This window comes from Chelonia mydas, chromosome 15 (genome assembly GCF_015237465.2).
Source record: "Chelonia mydas isolate rCheMyd1 chromosome 15, rCheMyd1.pri.v2, whole genome shotgun sequence".
NCBI lineage: Eukaryota > Metazoa > Chordata > Testudines > Cheloniidae > Chelonia > Chelonia mydas.
The window spans coordinates 13706255-13730081 of NC_057856.1; the positions used below are offsets into that span (position 1 = coordinate 13706255).

Below are 23827 nucleotides of genomic sequence, written 5' to 3' on the forward strand. Positions count from 1 at the left end.
CTCCTGGTTTCAAGTCAAATTGCAGGATGCATATTGTCATGTGCTGGGATGGAGGCGCATAAACCTCGGGCTGAATGATTAGTTCATTGATCTAGTGTCATTGCTTATTTTCCAGATTCAGTGAGATGAGCCCCACGTTAATAATAAATAACATAGAAACAGTTTAATGAGGTTTTTTTTCAGACTGTCCTTAGGAATGCGGTAGGATTAGTCAAAGTATGTGATCATTTCCCATAGCTGAAGTGGTTCTTATTGGAAGCACTGCTGTGTTCAGGACTTTGATAAAAGAAAACTTATCGGACACATTGTAGAGATGAAATAGAAACAAAGGAGTGAAACCTCCACAAAAAGCAACGAGATCAGTGTTGTCACCAACTCATGATTTTATTGCAAATCTCATCATGTTTGGGGTTTTCCTTGAAGCCTGAGCTTCTGGAGACAGCTGATCACAGGAAAATCTCAGCTTTTATTTTTTCAATAACTTTCTTGCCCTCGTGGTTGTGGAGAAAATCTAGCAAATGGGAACCCTGAAGGCGCAGGAACCACAAGGCAAATAAAAAGCACCCCACATTTATTTTGTTGAAAAATCCCCTGATTTTTAAGCCACTGTTGGGATTTTTAATGTCTGAGTCCTGATTTTTGAACACTCGCGGTTAGCAGCACTGAAAGGTTCATGCACTAAAAGGATTGTCTCTGTGCGAGTCAGAAAAGTGATGAAAGCAGGAGTTAGAAATTTCATAAACACAAGACACTGCACCAAATAAGTAGGTTTGGAAGGATTCGATTTTTAGTGGTAAATGTCGATTTCACAGCTTACACAAAAAACAACCAAAAATATTTCCATGAGTAATAATCAAATTTTACAGATAGGCAAAGCAAGAAAATGCTACTTGAGAACTTACAAAGGTTTGATTTAAGGATATGTACTGCGTGTATTTTGACACGTGGTGTTGATCATTTGTGTTTTAATGGTGATAAAGCTTTAGCATTTTGAATCTCAACATCTACTGTCATTGAATAATTGTTGTCTGAGCCACCCAGAATTTCCCGCAACTGTGAAAATTTAAAGAGATAAAAATAGAAAAAAGTGTAAAAATAAACATTGATATTATCTGTCAAAATTATATTCAAAAATTGAATTGTGCCAAGCGTAATAATAAGTGTTATCATAGGGGAAGTCAGAAATGTTGAAGCTGATCACAAGAACTGATGCGTAGTTGTCATAAACACCAATAAAGGTTGGCTCTGAAACCATCTATCTCCTTCTCACACTGAAAAGTTGTTTTCTCTAAACTGAGCAAGTCACTTCACCTGCGGTATCAATGGAACGCAGCTGGAGTAACTCCCAGTAACTGATGGATTTTCATTTTTGAAAGATCCCTCTCATTGCAGTAAAAATGCCCTGAGCAGCAACATCTTGGTAATGTCAGACACTTCCGAGATAATATCCATGTAATCCAGAATAAAAACCTCCGGGAAACGGCTGGGTAGATTCTGTTTCCAGCGCCATCCCAGGATGCTGAGATGTTGATACTGCCAGAGGTAGAACGTTGGCTTGTCTATTGTGCCAGGCCTTGAAACCCTAAACCATCCCTTTCCTGTGGCAGCAGGGCCCGGGCTGCTTTGCGGCTGGTCAGGGCTCTTCCTCTTGCAACCCCCCAGGAGCTCATTAGCAAAGTGGTTATTAACGGTGCTTGGAAATGTGTATGAAATGCAGAGAGGCCTCCACAACACAGGCTTTTCATTAGACGTCTGTGGAAGGGTGGCCACTTCTCCCTGTACGGCTGCGAGGGCCGACTTACTTTGCTGCTCCTTGCTGGATAAGCTGAACAGCACCTGGTGCAGCTTCTCGATTGGCAGTTTATCATTCTCTGCTCTGTACAGACCATTAGACAGAGGCAGATCATGGCTTTCCCGAGCTCCTTCACAGCCGCCCCTTCTCCGTCCCATGCAGCGCAAGGTACTGAGCTTCTGCACTTGTGGGGGATAATGCAGAGAACCCACTGGAGACCAGAGCCACAAATAAACTCTGCCAGGGAACGACCCTTCCACACTGGAACAGATTATCCGCCCCACTGGGCCGGTGTCCTGCCTTCAGCAGTGACTCCAGTGATACAGGGTCAGGGGAATCCATTGTCCTCCCCTCCCACTGTACAGTGCAACAAACCAATTGAACAGCTGTGGGGAATCTGGTGGAAACATTTTTCAAGGGTGTCCTCATGGGATAAAAATACCTGAGGCCGTCACCACTTACTCCTAGCCCAGCAACGCACCGACTGTCTCCGGCTGTCTGTGGGGTGGGTGCTAGTGAGCTGAGGATTACTTGGAGCCTATCAGAGGCGTCCAGATTTGCATTCAGGATGTCTGCTCACATGACAGGGTTTAAGAAGCAAGCGGAGAAGGCACCACTGAATTCAGAGACCGCTTTGGCTGGGTGTGCGGTTCCTAGGATGGCTTGGGTCACCACACTGCTCGTTCTGGTAGCCTGTTGGGCAGGTAAATATAACTGCATGCTTGATCTCAGAAACTAGGTCAGGAAGTGTGCCTGGTGCATGGCACACCCACATTTACAGACACGTAGGTGACCTGTGCTTCTGTTTTGTTTCAGGCTCCAGCTGCCAGTTAACTTTGACTCAGCCACTCACTATGTCAGTGACTCCAGGAGAAACTGCCCAACTCGCATGTGTTCTGAGCAGTGGATACAGCATCAGCAATGCCTAAATACGCTGGTACCAGCAGAAGCAAGGGGAGAAACCAAGATACCTGCTGACTTACAAGGATGACTCTACCCAGCATAAAGGCTCTGGTGTCCCTGACCGGTTCACTGCCTCTAAAGACACTTCCAGGAACACCTGCTTTTTAACTATCAGCAGGGCTCAAGGGGAGGACGATGCTGATTACTACTGCTCAGACTGGGACGGCACATCTAACCAGTACACAGTGATACAGCTGCATAGAGAAGAGGAACAAAACCCCCTCTCACCCATAGTGACACAGTGCCTGGAGCCCATCTGTGTGTCTCTTGTTCCTATGAGATGGCCCGGTGGATTGGCTCCTGGCTAAATGTGATCTCCAATTCCTGTCAGTCCTCGTTGCCTTTCAAAGCTACGGGCTTTACTGACACAACGTCACTGGCCTGATGCAGAGACTGTGTTAAAGACAGTAAGGAAATCAAACCAGGGCACTAGAGATCACAGCCCCAAGGATACCAGTGGGAACCATTCCACAGTAGGCATTATACTGTGATATGGGACCAGCCGAAGCTGTTTTTTGAAGATCTCTTCTGGCTAATGGCTGGTACCGTTATTACACTTCTAGCTCCGGATCATAGTTCTGCGGAATTGCAGCCTAGAAGGGACCATTGTGATCATCCAGCCTGACTTCCAGTGTGAGAGAGGCCACAGAATTTCAAGCAGTATTTCCTGCCTCACGCCCAAAACATCTGGTGGAACTCGCCCATCTCTTTTCGAAAGACCCTGCTCAGGCTTCATGTACCACAGCCCTTTGTCATCTGCTCCAGTGCTTAACTACTGTGCATGTCATTTCCAGTTTGTATTTTTCTAACTGCAGCTCCCAGACATTGGATCTCGTTCTGCCTTGGTCTGCTAGATTAAACAGCCCTGAGTATCTGATCAAGTCACCTCTTAACCTTCTCTTTGACAGACTAAATAGTGAGAGATAAAGTCACTCAGCCGACGATTAGTGTTTGCCAGGCTTTGAAATATTCACGTTGCTCTTCTCTGAACCCTCTCTACCTTGTCAAGGGCCTTTTAAAATTGCAGACCCCAGACCTGGACACACTGTTCCAGTCGTGGTCTCTTGAGTTACACAGACAAGGGTAATCTCACCTTCCTTCTCCGACAGCGCCCTCACAGACGCTAGTGCTGATGTTCCTATTTGCATGGAGTTTTCCTCCTGGAAACAGACAGATTGAGCCCACCTCTCTGGTGCTGGGGGCTCCCAACTCCCACTGACTTCCACCAGAGCTGCATGTGCTCAGCACTTCCCCGGATTGGGCCCAGGGGGCGCCCAAGCTCCACGTACTCCACATGTGTAAAGCAAAGCCAGTACCGACATGGGGACTTAAAGCTGCCACCACTGGAGTCCTTTACCCAGGTGCAACTTCCCTCCAGCTGAGCAGCAAAGTTCTAACCTGGTCTGTGTTCCTTTGAGACAATGCCGAGGCTGGGAGGCCAGTGGGCTCTGCCGCTTATTTCTCATGCCTCTTTGTAAAGATCATTGAAGGCTCCGCATTTGCTTTTCAGAATAATCCTCAATATTCTTTAAAATATTCCTTTTAGAAAGCTGTCCTTCCCCAGCAACAATACAATACCAAACCAGTGTGAGCATTAAGGGATTGATTTCTGGTATTGCCCTTTAATTGCCACGCAGGGCACGTGGTATCTGGGCTCCTGGAGCTTGTGTGGATGGGATGCTGCGGAGCATGTCCAGAGGGATCATTGCTGTGGATTTTCGCTATGTGCCTGGGCCCTAACGGGGACCGTCTAACGGGGACCCATCCATACAAGGGATCACACTTTCCAAACCTGTGAAACGACACTTTTCAGTACAAATCAGGTCTCTGCAGAGTGCCGGGCCTCTGAGCTGTGACCGAAGCAATAACAGGAAGCGTGTCAGGGAGTCGGTGAGGCTGAGAGCACTGGGGCTGTTTAGAGACACAGGAGTTGGGGTTTGACTGAGGTCAATTGAGAGGCAGTCAGGACCTCACAGGATTTAAGCCGTGAGAGACTCTATACAGACCAGCAGGTGGCAGGATAAGACCACCCCATAGCATTAGCAACACACCCCTCTGTAATGTGAGTCCCAAAGGAAGGGCTTTGGGAAGTTGAAGGCCTTAGGGCCCTAGATATTGAGACTATGTGGATCTCTCTAGACTATCTAAGGCAGGGCTGGCCCTAGACCAAATGGCACCCCCAGCGAGGGGAGTCTTCAGCATCACCATGCCCCTATTTGTTAAAGTTTTGATTCCTGTATTTTTATTGCATTTGTAGCCCATTTCACGACTTTGATGCACAAATTGCATGCATGATTTATCCCTGTCATAAAAGACAATAAATTTGCACGCTAGGATCTGTAAACCTGTATTTATTCATGCCATATAAAAGCAAAAGGGTTCGAAAGAGGTCTCTGGCATCTCAATAAATATGTCCTTGTTTAGTAACTACTCACACTCTTCAGGTGTTAAAGCACAAGTACACTTTCACAATTACGCAATAAAACAAGGTTCACAATACTGCAGTTGGGCTCCAACTTCACCTCATTTTATCCTTGTGTCTCACTGACTGACTGGTTACGCCCCGCCCCTTATATACCCACGAGGACATGGCTGACAACACTCTTACTTCTCAGAAAGTCTGGAAGGTTTCACGAGATTCTACAAAGGTCCAGAACATTCTCGGTGATCAGTGAAAAAAGAAGCCATATACGGAATACCTGAAACGTTTTACTTCAAACATTTTATTTTCTCTTTTGTTGCTAACAACAAAGCCAGCTCCCCGAGGCCAACGCTCCCCAAACTTGGCACCCCAGGCGGTTGCCTTCCTCAAAATCTGGTGCTGTCTAGAGGCTCTTCCCTTAGTGACAGCCTTGGAAATCCCCAACCTTGGCCCTGCAGCTGAGTCTGCCAGGGACTGCCGTCCCCAATGGCATGTCTCAGTGGAGCTTGTTGCCACTCCCTCACTGACTACAAAGCTGCTTCCTACATCGGGGTCAGATGGCTGGTAGGCAGGATGGAGTTTTCCGGGCTTTGATTTTCCCATGATGCCCTACCACTGAGGCAGAGAGCCAATAACAGCTGTGCAGATTTGCATAAAGGCTCGGGATGGTTCTGCTGAGGGAAATTTAAGCCGGGAGCATGGAGCAGGTTCCAGGGTGTCTGAAGAGCTTCTCCTGGGTGCATGAAATCTCTGCACAATGCTCTGGGCTCCTGTGATTGTTCTCCTGGGGGCATGGTGCACAGGTGAGGACACCCCGCTAGACCAGGCTTTGCTGGCCCAAGGCTCTTCTCTGGGACGTAAAGGCCCATGGGAGCTGAGGCTAACATTTGTGGCAATTGTGTGTATGGTCTTGTTGTTGTAGGCGCCAGCTCCCAGCTCGTGGTGACTCAGCCGCTCTCAGTGGAAGAACGTCCAGGAACTAGGGTAAAGCTCTCCTGTGCTCTGAGCAGTGGGTACAGCATCGGCAATGACAGGGTGCGATGGTACCAGCAGAAGTCGGGCAGTGCCCCACGGTTTGTGTACCACTATTACACCAGCGGTGACCAGGGCAGAGGCAGAGGGATCCCAGAGCGATTCACAGTCTCCCCTGACTCCTCCAACAACCTCTGGAATTTAGTCATCTCTGGGGTGCAGGCAGAGGATGAGGCTGACTATTACTGCTATACATGGGACAGTAAGCAGAAGGCCTACCACAGTGAGACATCCACCAGGGGAACTGAGATAAAAACCTCCAGCCTCTTGCACTGTGCCCTGCTCCAGCAGTAGGGTTTGAAAGAAGAATGGAAGAAATAAATGCCAAAGAAGTGACAGAGGCAGAGCAGGAGGAAGGATTCTGCCAGGGAAGGGGGCTTGTACCCTTGTATGGCTCAGACGATTCTCTGGTTCTGTCACAAACCCTTGGCAAAGCAGGGCAGGGGAAGGTCACTTCTTTTGCGATTGAGTTCACTTGTTCACTGCCAGGAAAAAGGCTGCTCCTGGAAAGAGGGGAAGGAAAGCGACTGTCAAAGAAAGATCCATCTTCCTGCAGGGCCTTCTGGTGCTCCATGCTAACAGGGAAAAGCTGGAAACCTTCTGCCTTCCTACCACTTCGACAAGGCACCAGGAGGGCTTCTAGAGTGCCCAGCACGTGACGCATGGGACAGAGGCTTCCTAGGGTGTTTGGGAGCCTTGTCAAGAGGGAAGAGGAAGAGTGGGGCGCAGTACCTGGCAGTGATCAGGAAAGCTCTGGGGCTTTGAGAGAGAATTGGAGGGTTCCAGCCACAGACCCGTTTACCTCAGGTAGCCGAGCTCATCTGGATTCCCCACTATGGCGTGGGCCCCTCTGCTCCTCACGCTGCTCGCTGCCAGAGCTGCTGGTGTCCCAGAGCGTTTCACTGCTTCCATGTCTGGTAACACCGTGTCCTTGACCATCGCTGGGGCCCTAGCAGAGGATGATGCTGGTTATTACTGTGCTGCTGGAGTGGGGGTGCTCGACCCAATGATGAGATCAGATGCGAACAGAGGAAAACACCCCATAGGTTGTGACGGGCTGGCAAATGTGTCTTACATATAAAACTCTTGTTAATTCACCTCAGAATATATCCCTGTTTCACAATGGCTGATATTCAATTTGTAATCCACTATAACCCACAGATCCTTCTCAGCAGTGCTATTGCCTAGCCCATTATTCCCTGGAGAGAGTTGGCACCGCAGACTGCGAAGGGACAGAGGAATCAGTGGTGATGGAGAATCCTATGCAAGAAAGGCCCCATGACTGGCTGCCTGCTGGGCCAGAGGATAGAATCCACATGGGGCCGTCTTTGCAGATATTTTCATGTGTTGCATCTGCTGGATGAAAGTGTCTCCACTCTCAAAACTGAGGGGCCGTAAGCAAGCCCTGAAGCTCTGGGACAATATGTGGAAGTCAAGATGACAGGAATGGACAGATTCAGCCTCTCCTCCCACAGGAGCCACACTGAGGTTACTCAATTAGGGTAAACTGCAAAGACTGGGGCAGACAATCCCCAAAGTCGGTGGTCTTCCCAGTACCTACATTCACCAAGCTAGCCTCAAAACAGCTTCTATAATACCTTACAAGTTACCCAGAAGCCAAAATAGAGTTCCCTTAAAGCAACCCATCCTTAGGCCTCCACCCAGACATCCAAGTCAAATATGATGAGGGTTACCGAAAATCTTATTGATCATATAAGAAAGTTCTACCAATCTGAAGGGATCGGATACATTACCTCCCAGGTTAATGAATATTTCTGATCTTACCCCAATACAGCTTACAGCCAATTCTTATTAACTGAACTAAAATGTATTTCAAAAGAAAAGAGAGAGAGAGAGAGTATTGGTTAAAAGACCAGTATGCATAGAGACATGAGTGCAGTTCTGAGATCAGTTTTATAGTAGAGATGGTGAGCTTTGTAGTTGCAAAGAGTTCTTTCAGAATTAGTCCATAGGTTATAGATTTCAGAGTAGCAGCCTTGTTAGTCTGTATCAGCAGAAAGAGTGAGTACTTGTGGCACCTTAGAGACTAACAAATTTATTTTGGCATAAGCTTTCGTGGGCTAAAGCCCACTTCATCAGATGCATGCAGTGGAAGATACAGTAGGAAGATATATATATACAGAGAACATGAAAAAATGGGGGTTGCCATAGCAACTCTTAACGAGACCCATCGATTAAGGTGGGCTGTTATTATTAAGGACTGGGAGTGGATGAGTCATTTCACAAACTAAAAACTATTTCCCCATGCTAATTTTCCACCTACTGTTACTCACACCTTTTTGTCAACTGTTTGAAATGGGCCATCCTGATTATCATTACAAAAGGTTTTTTTCTCCTGCTGATAATAGCCCACCTTAATCCAAACAACCCCACGATGTGTCTTACTGAAGCCAGAATGATCAGAGAGCACACGGTTATCGGGAGAGCAGAGAGCGGGACTCTGCCTGCTCTGTGCGCTCAGCCCATTGGAACAACCTCCCTTGGGTTGGCTCTGCCCCCTTACAACAGAGCTAGGACTGGAGAGGCAAGAGCCTTGGAGTGAGCCATAGATTTGCATGAAGGGGCCGTTCTCCAGCTCAGGGGGTATAAGAGAGAATCGGTGGGTTCCAGCCAGAGACCCGTTTGCCACAGGAAGCCGAGCTCATTGGATTCCCATCATGGCCTGGGCCCCTCTGCTCCTCATGCTGCTCACTTACTGCATTGGTAAGGGGGGGCTGATCTGGTGAATGAAGCAAAATAGGAATTTATAACCAGCTGTCGCGCTGCTCTCTCTGCAGGCAGCGCTGAGAATGGCGGTTCTGCTCCGTGCTAGGAGGAGTTCTGATGAGCTTGTTTTTCACCTTTTAGGTTTCAGTTCCCAGCAGCTCCAGTCGCTGAAGGCGTCCGAGTTAGTGTCTCCCGGAGGGACCGTGACCCTCTCCTGCAGCCTGAGCAGTGGGGCCCTCACTGATCACAACCACCCGTTCTGGGTTCAACAGAGACTGGGGAATGTTCCTCGGCTGATCATGTACAGCACGAGTACCAGACCCTCGGGGATCCCAGAGCGTTTCACTGGCTCCAGATCGGGTAACACCATGTCCTTGACCATCACGGGGGCCCTAACGGAGGATGATGCTGATTATTACTGCTCTGTGTGGGCTGCGAGCATTCAGCACAGTGATACAGTCAGGTGGGGAAGTGATACAAGAACCTCCCTCTGCAAGACGGGCCATAGATCTTCACCCAGTAACTCCTGTCCCAAACCCGAAACATGGTTAAAGGACCCATACAAGGGATCACAGTTTCCAAACTTGTGAAACAACACTGCCCATGTCCTTTTCAGTACAAATCAGGTCTCTGCAGAGTGCTGGGCCTCTGAGCTGTGACCGAAGCAATAACAGGAAGCATGTCGGGGAGTCGGGGAGGCTGAGAGCACCGGGGCTGTTTAGAGACACAAGAGTTGGGGCTTGACTGAGGTCAACTGAGGGGCAGTCAGGACCTCATACGATCTAAGCCCTCAGAGACTTTATACAGACCAGGAGGTGGCAGGATAAGATCGCCCAATAGCATTAGCAACACACCCCTCTGTAACTTGCGTCCCAAGGGAAGGGCTTTGGGAAGTTGAAGGCCTTAGGGCCCTAGAACTTGAGATAATTGTAGATCTCGCTAGACTATCTGGAGGCAGGGCCAGTCTTAGACCAATTGGTGCCCCCAGCGAGGAGCCTTCGGTGCCCCCATCCCCCCATTTGTTTTGAATATTTTTATTGCATTTATAGCCTATTTCATGACTTTGATGCACAATTTGCATGCATGATTTATCGCTGGTCATAAAAGACGATACATTTGCATGCTAGGATCTGTAAATCTGTATTTATTGATGCCACATATAAGCAAATGGGTTCGAAAGAGATCTCTGGCGTCTCATTAAATATGTCCTTGTTTAGTCACTACTTACACTCTTCAGGTATTAAAGCACAAGTACACTTTCACAATTACACAATAAAACAAGGTTCACAATAGCGCAGTTGGGCTCCAACTTCACCTCACTATGTTCTTATGTCTCACTGACTGACTGGTGATGCCCCACCCCTTATATACCCGCGAGGACATGGCTGACAACACTCTTACTTCTCAGAAAGTCTGGAAGGTTTCACGAGATTCTACAAAGGTCCAGAACATTCTAGGAGGTCAGTGAAAAATGAATCCACATACGGAACACCTGAAACGTTTTACTTCAAACATTCTATTTTCTGACAAAAACAGCCCCCCAAGGCTGGCGCCCCCCAAGTGCAACGCTCCCGAAACTCGGCACCCCAGGCGGTTGCCTTCCTCAAAATCTGGTGCTGTCTAGAGGCTCTTCCCTTAGTGACAGCCTTGGAAATCCCCAACCTTGGCCCTGCAGCTGAGTCTGCCAGGAACTGCCGTCCCCAATGGCATGGCTCAGTGGGGCTTGTTGCCACTCCTCCCAGTGACTACAAAGGTGCTTCCTACATCGGGGTCAGATGGCTGGTAGGCAGGATGGAGTTTTCCGGGCTTTGATTTTCCCATGATGCCCTACCACTGAGGCAGAGAGCCAATAACAGCTGTGCAGATTTGCATAAAGGCTTGGGATGGTTCTGCTGCGGGAAATTTAAGCCGGGAGCATGGAGCAGGTTCCAGGGTGACTGAAGAGCTTCTCCTGGGTGCGTGAAATCTCTGCACAATGCTCTGGGCTCCTGTGATTGTTCTCCTGGGGGCATGGTGCACAGGTGAGGACACCCCGCTAGACCAGGCTTTGCTGGCCCAAGGCTCTTCTCTGGGACGTAAAGGCCCATGGGAGCTGAGGCTAACATTTGTGGCAATTGTGAGTTGGTCTTGTTGTTGTAGGCGCCAGCTCCCAGCTTGTGGTGACTCAGCCGCTCTCAGTGGCAGAACCTCCAGGAACTAGGGTAAAGCTCTCCTGTGCTCTGAGCAGTGGGTACAGCATCGGCAATGACAGGGTGCGATGGTACCAGCAGAAGTCGGGCAGTGCCCCACGGTTTGTGTACCACTATTACACCAGCGGTGACCAGGGCAGAGGCAGAGGGATCCCAGAGCGATTCACCGTCTCCCCTGACTCCTCCAACAACCTCTGGAATTTAGTCATCTCTGGGGTGCAGGCAGAGGATGAGGCTGACTATTACTGCTATACATGGGACAGTAAGCAGAAGGCCTATCACAGTGAGACATCCACCAGAGGAACTGAGATGAAAACCTTCAGCCTCTTGCACTGTGCCCTGCTTCAGCAGTAGGGTTTGAAGGAAGAATGGAAGAAATAAATGCCAAAGAAGTTACAGAGGCAGAGCAGGAAGAAGGATTCTGCCAGGGAAGGGGGCTTGTACCCTTGTATGGCTCAGACGATTCTCTGGTTCTGTCACAAACCCTTGGCAAAGCAGGGCTGGGGAAGGTCACTGCTTTTGCGATTGAGTTCACTTGTTCACTGCCAGGAAAAAGGCTGCTCCTGGAAAGAGGGGAAGGAAAGCGACTGTCAAAGAAAGATCCATCTTACTGCAGGGCCTTCTGGTGCTCCATGCTAACAGGGAAAAGCTGGAAACCTTCTGCCTTCCTACCACTTCGACAAGGCACCAGGAGGGCTTCTAGAGTGCCCAGCACGTGACGCATGGGACAGAGGCTTCCTAGGGTGTTTGGGAGCCTTGTCAAGAGGGAAGAGGAAGAGTGGGGCGCAGTACCTGGCAGTGATCAGGAAAGCTCTGGGGCTTTGAGAGAGAATTGGAGGGTTCCAGCCACAGACCCGTTTACCTCAGGTAGCCGAGCTCATCTGGATTCCCCACCATGGCGTGGGCCCCTCTGCTCCTCACGCTGCTCGCTGCCAGAGCTGCTGGTGTCCCAGAGCGTTTCACTGCTTCCATGTCTGGTAACACCATGTCCTTGACCATCGCTGGGGCCCTAGCAGAGGATGATGCTGGTTATTACTGTGCTGCTGGAGTGGGGGTGCTCGACCCAATGATGAGATCGGAGGAGGAACAGAGAAAAAAGCCCCATAGGTTGTGACGGGCTGGCAAATGTGTCTTACATATAAAACTCTTGTTAATTCACCCCGGAATATTTACCTCTTTCACAATGGCTGATATTCAACTTGTGATCCACTAAAACCCCCAGATCCTTCTCAGCAGTGCTATTGCCTAGCCCATTATTCCCTAGAGAGAGTGGGCACCGCAGACTGTGAAGGGACAGAGGAATCAGCAGTGATGGAGAATCCTATGCAAGAAAGGCCCCATGACTGGCTGCTTGCTGGGCTAGAGGATAGAATCCACATGGGGCCATCTTTGCAGATATTTTCATGTGTTGCATCTGCTGGATGAAAGTGTCTCCACTCTCAAAACTGAGGAGCCCTAAGCAAGCCCTGAAGCTCTGGGACCATATGTGGAAGTCAAGATGACAGGAATGGACAGATTCAGCCTCTCCTCTACCCAATGATCAGAAGTTTAAGAAACCCCTTGTGACCGGGGTCCCACAGGAGCCACACTGAAGTTACGCAAAGACTGGGGCAGACAATCCCCAAAGTCGGTGGTCTTCCCAGTACCTAGATTCACCAAGCTAACCTCAAAACAGCTTCTACAATACCTTACAGGTTACCCAGAAGCCAAAACAGAGTTCCCTTAAAGCAACCCAGCCTTAGGCCTCCACCCAGACATCCAAGTCAAATATGATGAGGATCCTGAGAATCTTATCCATCATATAAAAAGTTCTACCAATCTGAAGGGATTGGACACATTACCTCCCAGGTTAATGAATATTTCTGATCTTACCCCAATACAGCTTACAGCCAATTCTTATTAACTGAACTAAAATGTATTTCAAAAGAAAAGAGAGAGAGAGTATTGGTTAAAAGACCAGTATGAATAGAGACATGAGTGCAGTTCTGAGATCAGTTTTATAGTAGAGATGATGAGCTCTGTAGATGCAAAGAGTTCTTTCAGAATTAGTCCATAGGTTACATAGTTCAATGTTCCTATTCAGGGTGATCCAGGTGTGTCTGGAAATCTCAGTCTTACAACTCAAGCTTCTCCTGCATAATGCATAAAGCAGATCTGAGATGAAAGGATCAGGTCCCAAGAGTCTTTTTATGCAGTTTTCTAGCAGAGTCTTGATGATATAGTCCTCAGTGAACAATAGGCTTTTGAAGTAACCTTCTATTTCCTAAGCATCACTGGTAATTACTGTATGGATTAACATAAGGTAATTTATCCATTAAGCAGTTTATCACAAACTTTGAAGAGACATATAGACAAGGACATTATTTCACCCAAGGTTCACCTAAATGTTAATATTCCCTTTTGATCTCTGAATCAATAGCCATAGTAATAGACAGGAACTGTCTGTTTACATGGTTAATATCTAACAAGATATAAGTAAACACACACAATTAGTTTCACCTCTAATTCTCTAACAATACAGGATTGCATTTCAAAGTTCTAGCCCATCTAAATGGAATGGCCCTAATTACCATTTACATACTTTTCTAAAATGTTTCTAAAGGTTGACTCTGGGTCATTTAGCCTGTGAGATGCTTAATCCTTTCTGGCCATGTGTCATACCCCCTTTCCTTAGAATTGTGTGATGAGACCTGCCTCCCATTCACAACCACATGGTCCATGGTGACTTCCATGGACAATCACGTCACACGCCCCTGGCAGCACCATCACCTGCTTACATGGATACCAGCACTGGGAAAAGAGCTCCGATATTGTTAGCTTCCTCTGATACAGTTTAGCAGCAGGACAGCAGGGGAGGAGCCAGGACCATGTGACCAAACCGCTCTCTGCAGATCACCAGCTAGTGCCCCACAGACCGGGAACCAGTGGGAACCCTGTGTGGTGGGCGGATCCCCAAGCTTGTCCCCAGCCCGAACACGGAAATCTACACAGCAATGGAACAACCTCACAGCCTCAGCTCGGTGAGCTTGAGTTGGCTGGCACGGGGCAGCCGCGGGGTTTTCTTTGCTGTGCACACATACCCACAATGAGCCGATGGGAGAACCAGAAATACGGACTTGGGACCATGCAGGTTTGGAACTCCCTTTGGTGTGTCTGGGACCTGTGTCCCCGTCACTGATGGGATAATCCGGTCCCAAGAGTTCCTGGCTCCCAAACCTGTGCTAACTCCTCCAGACCATGCAATAATCAATTTGGGGATTTGTTCATGCCACTAGATAAAACTTGATGGCAAAGAGAGCTGAAGACAGGGGTCTGTAAAGCACCTGGCACAATGGAACCATGGTCCTGTCTAGGTCTCTGGGTTTCAATGTAACATGCACTAGAATAATCTGGCATAATTTCATTAACCTCTGGAGAACGGAGTTCAAAGTGTGACTGATGTCAAAGTGAAAATCCGTTTGGTGGTTCCACCAGTGTCCCCTGTTATGCCCGGTACAAATGACTGGAAATGTTGACACAACAGAGGCTCAGGACTGGAAGAGCAAAGAGTTGCAGATTTCAGGGGGCTGGTAAAACTGGGAAGAGGTTTGTGGCAAGAACAACAGAGGCCTGAGAGGACAGGATTGCAATGGGAGAAGCAGGTTCTGAACATCCCCAAGATGTCTCTTTCTGCAGCCAGAGTGATCAGAGAGCACAGGGTTATCCGGAGAGCAGAGAGCGGGACTCTGCCTGCTCTGTGCGCTTAGCCCATTGGAACAACCTCCCTTGGGTTGGCTCTGCCCCTTTATGACAGAGCTCGGACTGGAGAGGCAGGAGCCTTGGAGTGAGCCATAGATTTGCATGAAGGGGCCGTTCTCCAGTGCTGGGGGTTTAAGAGAGAATTGGTGGGTTCCAGCCAGAGACCCGTTTGCCTCAGGAAGCTGAGCTTGTCTGGATCCACCATGGCCTGGGCCCTTCTGTTCCTCACGCTGCTCACTTACTGCATTGGTAAGGGGGGGTTGATTTGGTGAATGAAGCAAAATAAGAATTTATAACCAGATGTCACGCTGCTCTCTCTGCAGGCAGCGCTGAGAACGGCGGTTCTGCTCCGTGCTAGGGGGAGTTCTGATCAGCTTGTTTTCCATGTTTCAGGTTTCAGTTCCCAGCAGCTCCAGTCGCTGAAGGCGTCCGAGTTAGTGTCTCCTGGAGGGACCGTGACCCTCTCCTGCAGCCTGAGCAGTGGGGCCATCACTGATGGCAACTACCCGAGCTGGGTTCAACAGAGACTAGGGAATGTTCCTCGGCTGATCATGTACAGCACGAATACCAGACCCTCGGGGATCCCAGAGCGTTTCACTGGCTCCAGATCGGGTAACACCATGTCCTTGACCATCACGGGGGCCCTGGTGGAGGATGATGCTGATTATTACTGCACTGTGTGGACTGGGAGTGCTCGTCACAGTGACACTGTCAGATGGGGAAGTGATACAAAAACCTCCCTCCCCACCTGTGCCCTGCTGGGAGCTGTGCTGGCTGCAGAGCCCGGGGTATGAGTGAGGTCTATCAGAGAGCTGAGCATCGCTCCCTGTGACATCCAGCTCCTCCCCCTCTGGACAGGGACAACTCTCTCCCCGCTCTCCGGATACACTGCGCAGGGGGACGACTGGTGCCTCTTACACTGACCATGGGTCTGCTCCTGCTAGAACAGGGCAAAGCTTGCTGGGCACGTCAGTGTCGCTGCTCCTGGCTCAGAACCCGAGAGGGCATCGGACACGTAGATGAAGAGGAGAGAGATTTACTCCCCCCCCATAAGGCCGGCTCCAGCCTACAACCAGCGCAGTCACTGTGAGACGTTCCCTTGACTGCACGGACACCGGATTGGGCCCTTCTTCTGTGCACTGGGGGTCGTAGTGGCAAAGAGAAGTGTTCTGGGCACTGAGTGGGCGGCAGTTTCTCTCCTTACAAACATCTCCATGACACACAAACACAGCCCGGGAAGTGGGGCCTCCCTTCTGGGACTTACAATCAGAGTGGGACATCTGTCTGAAAGGTTAAAAACATCTGGGCTGAATTCCCAGGTGTAGACGTGTAGCTGCCCTGGTATCACTGGAACGAGGGTGCTTTATCCAGCTGAGAATGGACCCAGAGTGCCCAGTGCTGTGAATGTTTTATAATTTAGTTGATTCTTTCCCCCCTATTGTATTGCACCTACAAAAGCTAAACTCTCAGCCCTAAATTATCGTGATAATGAATGAAATACACAATGAATTGCCCAGCTAACCCCTGAGACTCTGATCCCATCCATCCATAGACAAGCACCAGCATGACCCCTCCTCCTGCCCCTCCAGCCCCCCAACCCCCTCCCCAGAAGCCTGGGGAAAACCCTGTGGCTGGGGCTTCACAGCATTGCTGGGAGATGATTCTCCTGTCAGAGAGGCTCCCATGTTCACAGTGGGGGCGACAACTCTCTTTGGAGAATGGAAACGTGTGTAGACAAGGATTATTGCTTCCTTGTTTCCTTGTGCTCCCCTGGCATGGCCACCTGTCTGTGTGTTTCCACCTGCCATCTCTTGTCTGCTGCACAGAGCGTGCATTCTTTGGGTCAGGGTCTGCCATGTTGTTCTGGGTTTGTACAGGGCCTGGCACAATGGGGTCCTGTTCATGCCAGAGGCTCTAAGGTGCTACCGCAATGCAGGTAATCAATAATAATATTCATGGCGTGAAGAGTCTCTCTTTTACTGCATTTCCTGCATAGCTCTTCCACACGGCCACTGACAGAGCCCCTGGAGCGCAGCCCCTGTGCTCTGGGCTGAGCCCATAACGGTTCCCCCTGGGAGGAATCTCAGGCAAAGGAAAAGGTTTTGCCTAGGTCACAGACCTGTCATTTGGCCAGAAGAGGTCACTAGAGCTGCAGAAATCCCCGGGTGTCTGGCGGTTCCGGTGGTTAGTTTGCCAGGCCCGGCTCCCCTCTCAGCAGGGGCGCTGAAACAATATTTATAGTGGGGGTGCTGAGAGCCATTGAACCAAACTGTAAACCCTGCACAGAATGGAAACCACTTCAAGCCAGGTGGTGCGGCCGCCCCCCCCACAAGCCTCCTAGTTCCAGCACCTATGACTCTCAGTCCACAGAACAGCGCAGAGTTCAGTGGCTTTCGGTTGACTCTGAACACAGCTGACGGCTCTGCCAAGCCCGCGGTTCCCGTCCTGGGGGAAGGAGACTGGAACCAGAGGCATGTGATAATGTTACAGTGGAGTTACAGTTACCCAGCCTCATTCTAGCTGGTTGCCACAAGCAGACGGACAGAGGGGAAAGAGAAAAGGAAAGAGAAGAAATAAGGAACAGGAGCTAGAAACTCCATCTGGAGCAGCTTCAGCTTCTGTGTGCACTGTGCCGATCTTCCTTCGCCTCTGCTTGGCCATCGCCCTGGACAGCAGCCACAAGGGGGGGCCACCGGTTGGCAGAGTCCTGGTCACTCTTGAGGTCCATTCTTCCACCATGAGGGAGGCCAGGCAGTGACTGATCCCGCGACTCCTCTCTGAGCTCTCTCTGGTTGGGGCTGGCTTTGTGACCCTCGGTGGCCTGGTCCCAGTTTGAACTTGGCTTTTACTCATTTAGGGGCAAATTCTTCCCCCGGTACCCCAGACAGCTGCAGAAACTGGTCAGGCAGCAGAGCCTGAGAGGTCCTGCCATGTGGAGGTGGCAAGAGACAGGGACACTGCCCAGATGCATTCCCCATTCCCCCATGGGCCCTGCCTGGGCTCCTCCATGCCAACATGCAGGGGGAGTTTGAGGTAGGGGCTGAAGCCGTTGGTTCCGTGGCTATGGAGATCCACATTCAATTGCCCCAGGCAGGGGAGGTGCAATAGCTAGACAGGGGATTATGGAGCAGTTCTGCCCTTCCGTGCAGGTGGGGGTGGGGAAGGGTCCATGCCCTCCCTGCACGTGGGCTGTTTGCTCAGGTTGTGCCCAGCAACTAGGGGTTTTCCATAACAGGAGCGAGGGAGCGACTGGGCTGCAGGGGCCTGTTCATGCCAGAGACACTCCTTGTAATGCACTTGCGGAAGGGGTCAGGCAGGAGCCACATGTCCTGGATGCTGAGCGATGTGTGTTCTACACCCCCAACCGATTCTCCCCCCTCTCTATTTTCCGTTGTCCTCCAACCCACCCCCTGCCCATTGTGGTGCCATGTACATGTGCCCAGGGAGCCCCAGAGCTCTTTGTCCTCTGCCCCGCTGAGAAGGGGAGTGGGAGAGGCACATGCAGACCCCGTGAAGGCCAAACTACAGGAAGGAATCCTCAGCAACACCAGAACTCGCACCCATGTCTGATTAAACAAACATGAACGCACTGATTCACTGAGAAAACTTCCATCCCTTCCAGCCATCTTTGCAGTGTGTTTGTGGCCATAGGGCAGGTGCTGTAAAAATTTAAAGCAGAAAGTACTTTACACTGAAGGAACCTACACTGCCTGAAATGGATACCAAACACCTGCACTTCCTTAATGAATAACTAAATATCAGCCTGAAAGGTTTTAAAGAGCAATGCAAACTTCTTGTATTGCTGAGAAGACAAACAGGGCTGGATTGCGGGTGCAGAGAGCCGTAGCCGTCAGACTTTTTATGAAATCACTGGGCTGTAGCACACAATGGCTTACTGTGCTAATGGGGGTTCTGGAGACCTGGATTCAAATCCTGGTTGCATTAGGACTTTCAATGGTACAACGAGGAGCACTACCATAATCAGTTACTTGTACGTGGCTGGACAAATATTAGGAATTCAGGGGTCTTTTTCCTTCTCTTCCTTAGATTTCTCCTCTTCTTCATTCTTCATGCTGCCTTGTTCCTCTGCTGACTCTTGATCCTCAACTTCTTTTGAATTTTTTTTCTTCTTCTCTAGAACATGCTCTCCAGCCAATGAGCAGGGAGCGGATTTGCATGAAGGGGCCGTTCTCCAGCTCTGGGGGTTTAAGAGAGAATCGGAGGGTTGCAGCCACAGACCCGTTTGGCTCAGGAAGCCGAGCTCGTCTGGATTCCCACCATGGCCTGGGCCCCTCTGCTCCTCACGCTGCTCACTTACTGCGTTGGTAAGGGTGGAGGGTGGGGTTTCTCTGAATGGATCCCAAGACCAGGGGCTGATCACTAACTGGACTTTGGGTTGAAATCCTGGGACTCGCTCTCTGATTTGGGAAGAACATTTCTCAGACAAGAGAGGCAGGTTGTGATTGGTTGGTTTCTGTTGCTCTCTCCAGGTTGGAGTTCCCAGAGTGCGCTGACTCAGACAAGCTCCACCATGGCAGTGAAACCGGGGGAGACGGCCAAGCTGCACTGCACGCTGCAAGTGGTGGAGTACATTAGTAAAAAACACCCATCCTGGTATCAGCAGAGATCGGGGAAGGCCCCTCGGTTACTGATCTATGAGTCTAGGAGCAGAGCCTCTGGGATCCCCGAGCGTTTCTCTGGTGAGACATATAGTAACAGGGCGTCGTTAACCATCACTGGAGTCCAGGCCGAGGATGAGGCTGATTATTACTGTGCTGTGTGGACTGAGAGTGCTCCTCACAGTGACACAGTCAGATGGGGAACTGAGACGAAAATTCCCCTGTTGAACGAAGCCTTCCTTTTCGCTACATAGCAGCTGCAGGCCAGGGTTTACTGTGCATGCCTCACTCTGATCTGGGGGGATGACTTCCTGTAGAGCTAACGAGGCAGTGACAGCCGGAGGTATATGGGTTATGAGACAGCCTCCCCCATTTTCCCATCCCTGCACTGGCTTCCCTCATTTACCCCCCCATTCCTTTTCAGTTCCAGTCCCCTATTCCGTCCCTTCTCAGTTCCTGCCCCCTTCTCTAGTCCCCCTTCAACTCCTTCTCAGATACCCGTAGAGACACCCCTTGTGAGTCACCTGCCCTTAGCAGCTGCCGTTGCCTCTCTGAGGTGCCATGCACAATATGGTCTCTGGTGGCCACAAGAGAACTCCTGGCCACAGCCCAGCCAGACGTGTGAGATTCCGGTCGACGGGCGGGCATGGCAGGGCTGCCAAAGGCTGACAGACAAGTGAGGTGTGTGACACTTGTCAGCCCTGTCTTTCGCACTGGTGAGCAAATTCACAAAGGGCTTCCATGGAGCTCTTCCTGATTTACACCGCAATGAGATCAGAGCCTGGCCAATCCGCCCTAACACTACCCCAGCTAACGGGAGAGGGCTTCTTAGCTCTGCCTCACTCCTGAGAGACCTGCAAATGGTCATTGGAGAGAAAGACCCTGCATTATTCTATGAACATTCAAACCTGTACTGGGCAACCCAACCCAACCCATCCCTTCAAGGATTTAACCCAGGCATTGAACTGCGAATGCGATCAGCACTGCAGATTCGAACCAACCCTCAGAGCTAAGCGTCTGGAGCTCGTGGCCTGTGGAATGAAATTTGGTGTGACTGCAGCAGGACGCCGTCCCAGAGCAGATCCCGACTAGAGCCCAGCATCGAGAACACCCTGGATCAGCACCAGGGAACAGGGGTTCGCTCAAGCGTGTGTGACGCAGGCCATGGCCATGAGCGTGCACTGAGGACTTACGTGAGCACAGCGGAAGGAGGAGCTACAGACAGGGTAGCTGAGGATTAGGAGGGCTCAGTTTTATTAATGTGGCTGTACAGAGGGGTGACTCATAACTCCAGCCCTCCGTGCCGGTGACAGTCGGTCGCTCCCCTAACGTAGCAGAAATGGGCTACCCTGTGGAGATGCACAGAGAAGCTGTGAGCTTCGCAGGAGCTCTGCTCTTGCCAACCTGCGCCGAGAGCCTGTGGAGGTCACTGAAAAGACTCCCTTTGATTTCCGTGGGCGTTGGTTCAGGTCTTTGGAGCAAAGGGTACCAGCAGCAGGAACAACAGTCTCAGCAGGGAAAGACACCAGTCATCAGAGTATTAAGGTTCTTGGGTCCCAAGGCCCCGCTCCGTCCCCCACCGTCCATGCTCAAATCATGACATGGACCATGAGCGATCCCTCCCGAGATGGCTCCTTCTCTGAGCTGCTCAGAGCTGTGCCCAGGGTGCGATTGGAACAGAGAGCGCAGGGCATCAGTCTCCTCCGCTGTGCAGACGCAGGGCCTGGCAGCACCCTGCTCTCTGAACATGCCCCCGGCCCAGCTGAAGAGTCTCCAGCTATTAATATCTCATTTAAACCTCCCCTGCTGCAGATTAAGCCATTCACTCCTTGTCCTACCGTGAATGGACACGGAGAACAATTATTCACCATCCTCTTTATAACACCCCTTAAGATATTTGAAGGCTGTTATCAGGGTTCCCACCATAGTCATCTTTTCTCGTGCCCATTTTATTTACCTTGCCTCATCGGTATGTTTCTCCAGCTTTTAACATTTGTGTTGCTCTTCTCCGGTTTGTTTGCATCTTTCTTAAAGTGAGGTGCCCAACACTGGATACAAGTGCCAAATGGAGCCGAACAATTCTCTCCTGTGTCTTCAATACAACACTCCTGTCAATTCACCCCAGAACGATATTTGCCTTTTTCATAATTGCGTCATGTTGGCACATATTCAATTTGTGATGGACTATAACCACCAGGTCCTTGTGAGCAGTATTCCTGCTGAGCCAGTTATTTCCCAGAGACAGCAGCAGACCTGTGAAGAGAAAGAGGGGTCAACTGTGATGGAGAATCCCCTGGGATAAATGTGTCTGTGACTGGCTGCATGCAGGGCTAGAGGAGAGGAATCCACATGGGCCGTCTGCAGATATTTTCATTAGTTGCATTCGCTGAATGAAAGTCTTTCCACTCTCAGAACTGAGGCGGCCAAGTCCTGAAGCTCTGGGAGAATAGTTGGAAGCCATGGCTACAGGAATGGCCGGATTCAGCTTTTCCTCCAGCCAATGACGGGAAGTTTAATAAACTCCTTTTCCTTAGAACTGTAGGATGAGTTATTCCAGCAGCAGCCCCTCTCTCATCCTCACAGAGGCTTCCATGCATTCTAGGGATGCCAGCTAATTAGCTTAGAACAGCTCCATCCATTACACACTGCTTCTCTCTTGGGTAACAAGCCTCTGAGGGACACCCCAGAGGAAGGTTATTTTCATGGGCTGAACCATGTGTTAAAAGAGAGCCGGTCTCAGGGATACCTGCTGCCCATTCAGTCACATGGACCATCGTGACTTTCATTGGCAATCTCATGAGTTCCCTCTGGCAACACCACTGTGTGGTGTTTACATGGGTGCCAGCAATGGGAAAGGATGGCACGTATTGTTAGTCTCCTTTAATACAGTTTAGCCGCTGGACGGTAGGGGAGGAACCAGCACCTGTGACCAGCCAGTTCTCTGCAGGACATGAGCAAGTGCTCCACAGAGCACAGGGTAGGACTCTGACTTAGAACCACACAATCCCACATTCATTAGTGGGGAAGCCAGGATCCGACAGCAGGGGAAACATGACGGAACAATGGGCTAGACAGGAATCAGTATTACCAAGTAGCTAGTGTTCCTAGAGCACTGTACAGCTTCAGAGCACTTTGCAAACAGTGCCTGATGAATTCTCACCACACCCCTAGGACACGGGTGGGTTTTATTGCCTCATTCCACAGCAGGAAGAAAAAAGGCAGAGTGGCTAAGTGACTTATCCAGTGTCCCAGAATAAGCCAATGCCAGAGATGGAAATAGAACTTGGGGCCTGTTCATTCACTCAGTGTTGCGAATCCCTGTGGCTTCCCCCAGCCCTGCGCTGATGGGTCAGTACCGCTGCGACTGTGGCAATTTCCAGCAGTATCCTGGACGAAACTTATTGAATCAAGTTTAAGTATTTTAACAGCCCATTGTATTAAAAATGCAAATGTAAGCAGAGTCAGGATGGGCTCCACCCTGACATCTGGTGGTGAGGTGTGGCAAGTAGTGGAAAAGAACTTCAGGGGCTGATCTCAATTTGCATAGGCACACCCACCCCGCCTAGAATGAGGCCATAACTGCCCAAATGGTCACTTTGGCTGTTGTGGGATCCCCAGTGTCTTTGTTATTGGGGCGGGAAGAGTAAATTGTTATTACCCTGATTATGGGAACTGTGCTTGGAACTGTACTTGGCCTTTTGTTATGATGGAGGGACTCACCATCAACTGAGTAGCACTCGCTAGGCAAGGGACATGGGTTCCAAAACTCTGTGAATGGAGAGAGACTTGAGACAGGTATTAGTACCTGGTGGTGTGGGCCCCTTTGTGAGGGCCTGAAGCACCAATTGCACCTCTGTCTCTCTCCACTGTGGAATGTCAGAGCTAATTTTGGGTCTATTAAGAGTCTTGCTGCAGGCACTGTGCTGCATTCACTTCGGCCTTATGGTGCACCAGCACTAAGGCCCCCACTACTATGAGCTGAAATCACTGAGAGCACTGTGTCAAGTAGTGGGGAGCCAGAAGATCTAGAGTGCAGTGGTGCTGTTCGTGAGACAGCGGCGTGTTCGTGAGATGGCGAGCTGAGCAGAGCTGTTTGTGAGACGGCGAGCTGAGCAGAGCTGTTCGTGAGACGGCGAGCGGAGCTGAGCGGAGCTGTTCGTGAGACGGCGAGCGGAGCTGAGCGGAGCTGTTCGTGAGACGGCGAGCTGTGCAGAGCGGAGCTGTTCGTGGTGGAGTGGAGCCGTTCGTGAGACAGCGGTGTGTTCGTGAGACGGCGAGCTGAGCAGAGCTGTTCGTGAGACGGCGAGCTGTGCAGAGCGGAGCCGGTCGTGGTGGAGCAGAGCCG

At 50.2% G+C, this 23827-nt stretch overlaps 3 protein-coding genes across 13 annotated transcripts in view; all 3 read left to right on the forward strand.

The window, feature by feature from the left end:
* The window catches only part of LOC102937026 (immunoglobulin lambda-1 light chain), a 537592-nt gene that overhangs the window by 83122 nt on the left and 430643 nt on the right, over window positions 1-23827 (forward strand). The window contains exons 1-2 of one of the 9 annotated variants that reach the window (XM_043529652.1): window positions 8860-8933; window positions 9078-9380. The exons of 5 other annotated variants lie outside the window; for them this stretch is intronic. In XM_043529652.1, coding sequence (XP_043385587.1) covers window positions 8888-8933; window positions 9078-9380 — 349 coding nt within the window. In that variant the 5' untranslated portion in view covers window positions 8860-8887. Of the gene's footprint in view, window positions 1-8859; window positions 8934-9077; window positions 9381-15044; window positions 15113-19127; window positions 19189-19353; window positions 19658-23827 lie in introns of those variants that run through there. 3 more of the 9 variants (XM_043529648.1, XM_043529646.1, XM_043529654.1) reach the window with 3 other exon arrangements.
* The window catches only part of LOC102941305 (immunoglobulin lambda variable 3-21), a 550568-nt gene that overhangs the window by 75254 nt on the left and 451487 nt on the right, over window positions 1-23827 (forward strand). The gene's annotated exons all lie outside the window — the stretch shown is intronic.
* LOC122461352 (immunoglobulin lambda-1 light chain-like) overlaps window positions 1-23827 on the forward strand; it is a 567620-nt gene that overhangs the window by 63809 nt on the left and 479984 nt on the right. The window lies entirely within an intron of this gene.